Consider the following 8,520-nt stretch of genomic DNA (forward strand, 5'->3'; position numbering starts at 1 on the left):
CATAAGCGAGTACAACTTTAAAGATACACTTGCACAAGCCGGAAGCAACAAACAACTGCTTAAATTACATTAAAAACATAAAACCAATATTTAATACATTTTATTGTTTTGTGAGGACTTTCGATATCCAAGATATCTTCTTCAGACACATCACAATTTTTTTTTTTGTGTGATGTGTCTGAAGAAGATATCTTGGATATCGAAAGTCCTCACAAAACAATAAAATGTATTAAATATTGGTTTTATGTTTTTAATGTAATTTAACAGCGACCAATATAAGCTCCATCTACAGTAAACAACTGCTTGCTTATATGTTGACTGATTTCATTGAAAAAAGTACCGTTGGTTTGTTATAAAAATTGTAAAATAGCTTGACATTTTGTAAAATGTTTATAAACTATTTCACACACAGCTGGTTCTTATCAAAAGACAAAATGTTTGCTGCTCCCGGCTTGTTCAAGCGTACTTTTAAAGTGGATGTGCTCTCTTATGCATTGACGGATTTTGTTGAAACAAGTATTATTGGAATTATAATAAAAATTTAAAAATAGTTGGTATATAGCAAATTTTTATAACTATACAGGTTTTTTTGTTATTTGACATTTAAAATATTTAACAGATGCCATTCTGTTAATATTAAAGGAAATAAACACAATTTTTTTGACTTTCTTCTTATCCATAGTTTGAATACGAACTTTGATTTCTTTACCTTAACTAAAGATAATTGTTTTATAAAAAAATACAAAATGACAGCTAGCAGCTAAACAAGACATTTCTCGACCTATGTTTATGTGACATTTTGTGTTTTGAAATGAGAACTATCACACACAGAAGTTTGTGACACCCTGTGTATACGTGTGGCTGGTCTGGGAGCGTGTTTGTCCGTCCTTTTCCACCTTTAAGACGGTTTTTTAATTTGGTGTTGAGGGTTGCATTTTTTGGGTTTTTTCTTCCTCCAAACCAACAAAAAATCATCCAAGTCATCATCAGAAAGAAGTAGAACTTGGTTCATAGTCATTTCCATTATCGGTGGAAAAATCACGTATGTCCTATATATAGGAATAATCTTCACTATAGGCTATTTGGACCTATGGTATGTCAGCACACCATTTGGTCCAGTCTATTTTCCAAATCAGTAGGATCAGGACAATAATATCACTAGGCAATGGTTCGTCCGTCATATATAAAAATTTCATCCCATACCTCTCAAACTAACATTGGTCTTCTGACACACTAAACTAATACATTTCTAATGCCACTACTTGTTCAAATTAACACTCCTTGTGAAATGCACGATAAATTGTCAACTCAAAAATTAAAAAAACATAAAAAACAATCGTATTTGTATCTTTGTAACTACCTTTACCATTTTTATTACGGGCCTGACTTCACCAAGGGTTTCTGAAAATCCAGGCGAAATCTTTCGCTAGGCGTAACTCGCTAAAGAAGCGTTTCCGGGCATATGGTTATATGAACTTTTTTACTTGTTTTTAGCTATAGAAATAAGCTCTCGGAGAGATTTGCCGTTTAGTTTTGAATCACCCTGTATTTTGCAAAATAGCCAGACTCTTTATTTAGTTTTTTTGTGTGTGAATGAAATTTATATTAAAAAACAAGAATAATTGTAAAAACCTTGTATCGTTGTTTTTCAAACATTCTGAAAATAATAAATCCAAAATTAAAATGACATTACTTTTTATTATCGGCCATTGCTATTATATAATTGTAAAAACCTTGTATGTTGTTTTTCAAAAATTCTGAACATAAAATAAATTCAAAAGTAAAGTCACTTTAATTTTTATTTCCGGCCATTGATATTATACTTATTTAAATATAATTACTTTATACTGTAATTAAATAAGAATACAGTATAGTATCATCAGCTTACAAGCCGATAACTATACCTGGTAGAGCACAAGCAATTCTGCATGGTGAAGGTCAGACTCCCTGGACACAGATATCAGCTGATAATTGAAAAACCTACAGAATATGCAGGAGTTTACACTGCTTATCTTATATTCTTAACAACCATAATTTACACAGATTTGTAGGTTTTCTACACCGCTTATATGTCTGCGCAGGGGGAGATGATAACTATACCTGGAGGAGGCAGACCTCATATTCTCTAATCCCCATCATTTACACAGCCTTGTGACCTGTCTATGTCTTTTTTAATGGAACTTTTTATATAGTAACCCAATTTTAATCTTTTATTATTAATAGACTGTTAGAAAATTTAGTATAGCACTAATGTAAATGAGACTGTTTATAAATTAATGGATCTTAAGTTAAATGTTTCTATTTATTTCCTAGTTGAACCAAAAATCTATTACGTATAGAGTGTTTTTAACTGATTTATCAATATTCTAAGGAATTATTTCGAAGTCAAAATATACTGGAATAATGATCTATTGTACAAAGTATGCAGAAAATAGGTAAGGTTTGTTATTTTTAGTTTTTGTAAATATTGTATACTGAATAATTTTTTATTTAGTTCTGTATAAATGCTTTTCAGAGTAACATTCATAATGTTTAAAAACTATTCAGATCTATTCATGATTTAAAAATAGCAGCCTTTTAAAATGTCAATATAAAATAACTGAAATTCGTCGGGACATTCAGAAACATTATATGTGCTGAAATATTTTCTTTGTTTTATCTCAAATCTGATGACAAACAATAAAAGAATTAAGTGTAAAAAAGCAGAGCTATAATGTAAAGTGTGATTCTGTTTTTGAATTTTCCTGAATTATGACATGGAGCATCTTTTCCCAACACAATGCAACTATTTAAATGGAAATATTACCTTCAATATGTCCTGAAAAATAGCAAAATTTTTTTTTTACATTTCCAAAAAAGTTTGTTGACTAATAGTTGTTGTTTTTATAATTTATCAGTGTGTTACTGCCTGGTTACAAAACTCATCTTTATGATCCGATATGGCCAAGTACAATAGAAAATACTAATAATACTGTTTATTTTGTACTGTTTGCCTATTACTATATTTGGTAAACTCCTAATTGGTAATATAGGTAAAAATCAAACATATGTTTTGTAAAACACCTGAATTTTTAAATATATAACACAAGAAAAAAACTGCTGCTTTTAAATGATAATAGATTTTATGTTACAAAAATGAATTCACTTATGCTAGAATTCCACAAGTATCAAACAGTTTTATGTACAGTTTCAATCAAAGTTCTGTTGCGAGGAATGTTTATTTCTTCTCATCAAGACCATACTTGCTCTTCACTTTATCAATCTCTTCCTTCTTCTTGTCGACATCGACCCTCTTGAATGCTTTTGTTGGCCTGAAATACAAGCAAATTATTAACTTAAGGCAGAAATGAAAAAAAATATTTGTTATGTAAATGAGTTTTGAATCGATTCTGCACACTAACATGAAATAAAATACTTAACGTACGCATAAATTTCAATAAACTAGTACTAATCAATTTTTATAAAGGTTAACTGATTCCATTACCTGATAGTACAGAACCACCACCAGATATCTGTTACACACGTTGAACCCTGAGAGATGATCGCAGGCGTTCTTGGCATCAAAAAATATCTTCATAGACCAACAAACGCAGTGCCTCTGGTGTCCGGGAGTGTTTCCCCTGTAAACACAATCACTGTTTGTACGTTGCCCTTAACCCTTCACATGCCACTAATAAATCCATTAAACTTACCTATAACGCCAACACAAGCAAGTTTTTTTTTTACGTTCAAAGCTAATTTTTATTATAACTAAATTATAAAAGGTAAAAGCAAAATAAGTATAAAACAAGGCATTTTTTCTTAAAATGTGCGTATGGGGTATTGATATCCTACCGCAGATTGAAGGTCATTTATAAATAGTTCCTTGGCAACTGCAATAAGCACGGAGCGTGCGTGCACCGGGCATTTGAAGGCCTTTTGTAAAATAAAAAAAACTCTTCAAGAGACATAAACTATAATATTGGACATACCTGTATTGGGCGTTTTGATCAAATTTTACCATTCTAATATATTCATCTACGGCGTGGAAAGGGTTAAAAGTATTTATAATTTGAGACAGCATCAGATTTCAGACACTGCACTAAGCAGAAGGTGAAATGGAACTAGACTCAACATTCGCACAATTCCACCTAGAGCGCTCTGGTGCTGTCTCACACGAAACTGTCAGACATCAAAGTCCGTCACCTACATAACTCACCGGTAAACCATAAAATGTAAATGAAATTATGCATCTATATGAGTCATCTGTGACTCACATTGAAATACAAGAGCGATTACAAAATTTAACAATTCAGCAAAACATGTTAAACGTTATTTCACAGCCATAAAACAGATCGATTTAAAACTGGTATTTTTAGTTTATACGATGCTTAATCTGATGCATAGCAATTGGTCTAGTACTGGAATCCGAATCCTCTTGTTATGGTATTTTTAGTTTATACGATGCTTAATCTGATGCATAGCAATTGGTCTAGTACTGGAATCCGAATCCTCTTGTTATGAGGCAGTTAACTCACATATGAGTGAACTGACCCAACTTCCCAACTGGGGCATCAAGGGAAGCAGGCATGCTGTTTAGGATGGAACTGACCCAACTTCCCAACTGGGGACATCAAGGGAAGCAGACATGCTGTTTAGGATGGAACTGACCCAACTTCCCAACTGGGGCATCAAGGGAAGCAGGCATGCTGTTTAGGATGGAACTGACCCAACTTCCCACCTGGGACATCAAGGGAAGCAGACATGCTGTTTAGGATGGAACTGACCCAACTTCCCAACTGGGGGGCATCAAGGGAAGCAGACATGCTGTTTAGAATGGAGCTGACCCAACTTCCCAACTGGGGCATCAAGGGAAGCAGACATGCTGTTTAGGATGGAACTGACCCAACTTCCCAACTGGGGCATCAAGGGAAGCAGACATGCTGTTTAGGATGGAACTGACCCAACTTCCCAACTGGGGCATCAAGGGAAGCAGGCATGCTGTTTAGGATGGAACTGACCCAACTTCCTAACTGGGGCATCAAGGGAAGCAGGCATGCTGTTTAGGATGGAACTGACCCAACTTCCCAACTGGGGCATCAAGAGAAGCAGGCATGCTGTTTAGGATGGAACTGACCCAACTTCCTAACTGGGGTATCAAGGGAAGCAGGCATGCTGTTTAGGATGGAACTGACCCAACTTCCTAACTGGGGTATCAAGGGAAGCAGGCATGCTGTTTAGGATGGAACTGACCCAACTTCCCAACTGGGGCAGGGGCATCAAGGGAAGCAGGCATGCTGTTTAGGATGGAACTGACCCAACTTCCCAACTGGGGCATCAAGGGAAGCAGGCATGCTGTTTTAGGATGGAACTGACCCAACTTCCCAACTGGGGCATCAAGGGAAGCAGGCATGCTGTTTAGGATGGAACTGACCCAACTTCCCAACTGGGGCATCAAGGGAAGCAGGCATGCTGTTTAGGATGTTACATTTTACGTCTCCTTTATAAACCTTTTTTACTTACTATACTTTCAATCAAATCAAAATCTTTAATTGCTCGTAACAATTGCACATTGTATGGCAAACGTGATAATTAATTACAAATTTTAAACTCTTACACACATTACCACCACATCCAAACTTACATCATTTTTCATACATTTTAGTCTCATTCATCCTTCGCCAATCTCAACCCACTTCTAGTGCTGGAGTCAGTAATCGACTTGGGTGATCAACCAGTTAAACGCTAGAAACTCGTCAACGTTTTTAGAATGCATTTGACACCAGAAAGCGCTTAAAACGAGCTTTTGACGCATTGGGCGTTTTTCATAGAATTTGGCAATCTGTTAATGAAATGAACACCTGCCTGTGAAGGTTAGTGCTCATAAACCACCGTTCTGTGTCTTCCAGTACGGTAGATATCTCTGCCTCTAGTCTCATACCTGTGTTTGTCGCTTCCCCTGATTAGGGCACATTTAGACAAACAGAACAAAGATGACTGTAGAGACTGGGCAAAGTCAACAGTTGCAAATTTTTGGATTTTTAAGTTTAAAACTTAATTTTCATGTCAAACAAGATTTAACTACACAAAAGATAACAGCCACTCTTTAAAAACAATACCATAACTCTATTATAATATCATGACCATGAATTACACTAAGAAATTAACTTACACTCGTATTTGACGAATTGCACCGTACTTTCCGAATATGTCATACATTTCCTCTGCAGTTATCTTGTATGGTAAGTTGCGGATGTACAGAACTCTATTAACCTCAGGCGGCAAGCGCACCTGAAACATTCCATTGATCAATGTATCTTACTCACCCAGGAAAGGATTACGTTTTTTTCTAATTATCTTTTTTTACACTTGCCGCTCTTCAATCAATGTAAAATTACATTGATAGCAAGATCAGAAAAATGTGTCACTGTTATATTAAGATCAAAGAATTTTATATTGTTTCACTCTGTTTCTGATATAAACTGTGTTATTGCTGTTCTTTTTAAGTGTATAAACTTCAAAAATGTATTTTATACACATTTGAATATAGTATTGTGTATGTAAATTACATAAATAACTAGATTAAACAATCAACAATTTTTCAAGGTAAGTTCATACCTACTTGTGCCCTTTAAAATTTCACAAAAATACCTTTCAAGACGACTTATTTCCTTCTAAATATGTGACTAAACTACAGAAGTGAATGTATTATATGTCAAATATAATTTGTGTTTTAGCTGATTTTTGTTCCAAGTGCTATACAGTTACGATATAGAGTTATGTTATGCAGTTAGTTTTAGTTAGTTATGTAGTTTGTTTTAGCTTTTTTAAAACATAATTGACAGTATTAGAGTTAACACACTGCAGTCGAGTAATGGACGGCCTTCCATGAGGCAATGAATAACTACTTAGCTTTCCATAGTTCCGGAATATTTTTTATGATGTATATAAAGGTTACTTTTTTTGCCTTTTCTCATTACTATGTAGCCTACATTTTCACACGCAAAAAAGTTATTTAGATTATTCCTAACATAGGATACAATAAACAATCCAGAACAAACTTAACAAGATTCATGAAGTAATTCAATGTGCGACTAGAAGTGAACCTAACATCAACTGTTTTGGTACTGTTCAAACAAACACTGTTGACACAACACCAGTCTCTAATGGTATCAGATAGGCCATCCAGCCTCAAACTAAGGTGTATATCTTTGCTCCCAAAAACGGAAACTTCTGTCATCAGCAAAAAAGTATGTCTCTGTGAATCCACTCCGAACATTGGCCGGGAGGTTGTTTATATAAACAAGAAAAAGAAAAGGCCCTAGCATAGAGCCCTGTGTGACACCATGCTCAACCAGCCAATAATGAGACATCATTACTACAAACTGTTTGATCCCATTTGTTCAGGTATGACTTAATACGAGACACTAGAACTACAGAGACCATAGTAATTGAGCTTATGAAGTAAGATGCTGTTAGTAACCTCGTCAAAAGCTCTTGTAAGATCACAAAGTTGGGCACCAAACTCTAAGACCACTTTCTAAGCCTTCACACATCTACATCTCTGAATTAAAGACAATAATAAAGCTTCAATTGTGCTATGGTTAGCTCTAAAGCCGTATTTACAGTCTACTGAACAAAGAGATAAACTCAAAATATCCTACAATATGACAATTAAGTATGGTTTCAAAAATCTTGGATATCACACTAATAATGCTTAAAGGCCATAGTCCATGGTTTTAACTTAGGACCTTTTTGATGCATAGGTACAACTTTTAATTACTTGAACATGCAGGAAAAATATTATAGTTAATGCAAGAATTTACTAAATAAGCTAATGGTTCACATATATAATAGGCAGCTTCCTTCGAGTATGTGAGTTGAGGTTATGGATCATAGAGAAAAACATTGTTTACTGAATGAAAAAGCATAAACTTAACTAGGCTACAATTTACCTTATAATCATTTTGTCTCTTATATACTAAAACACAACATAAAAACAATCAAAATTGAGTCTAAGATCGGTTATTAATCTTTATATCATAAAACTAGGGGCATTTTAAACGATGTACTTACATTTGCTCTCTTCTGCATCATAGCCATTTTATCTGTTGAAAGGAGAGAAAAATTCAAATACAAACAAGTAAATTAAAAACCGTTGATATTTTAAAACTTATAAAATACGATCTTAGTGGAATTTATGTTAAAATCACGATATTTGAGGTTATCCTGACTAACACAAACAAAGCGTACATATAAACGACGTACTTCCCCTCCTGGCCACTTCACTTTTCTAATCAATCTAGTGATGGGAGAATCGAATACAGAATCGAATAGTATTCGAATACAGCCAGAGTATTCACATATTCGAATACATCAAAATGTATTCGAATACTTTTGAAATGAATACAATTTCTCTGGAAGAATTGAATTCAAACCTGGAGTATTCGTTTATTCTGACAAATAGTATTCAAATAAAATATCCAAGAGCTGTATTCCGTATTCATATGAGGTTTAAAATGAATACATATATGGAGACTT

General features: G+C 34.3%; 1 protein-coding gene across 1 annotated transcript; it reads right to left on the reverse strand.

The window, feature by feature from the left end:
- Nucleotides 1-3,082: 3,082 nt before the first annotated feature.
- LOC124363971 (splicing factor 3B subunit 6-like) lies at nucleotides 3,083-8,265 on the reverse strand. The gene is made up of 4 exons (XM_046819241.1): nucleotides 8,056-8,265; nucleotides 6,152-6,270; nucleotides 3,500-3,620; nucleotides 3,083-3,334 (listed from the first exon to the last, which is right to left on the reverse strand). The coding sequence occupies exons 1-4, from the start codon at nucleotides 8,080-8,082 to the stop codon at nucleotides 3,218-3,220; spliced, it is 384 nt and encodes a 127-aa protein (XP_046675197.1). The 5' UTR covers nucleotides 8,083-8,265; the 3' UTR covers nucleotides 3,083-3,217.
- Nucleotides 8,266-8,520: the final 255 nt, after the last annotated feature.

Source organism: Homalodisca vitripennis, chromosome 5, assembly GCF_021130785.1.
Source record: "Homalodisca vitripennis isolate AUS2020 chromosome 5, UT_GWSS_2.1, whole genome shotgun sequence".
NCBI classification, from domain to species: domain Eukaryota; kingdom Metazoa; phylum Arthropoda; class Insecta; order Hemiptera; family Cicadellidae; genus Homalodisca; species Homalodisca vitripennis.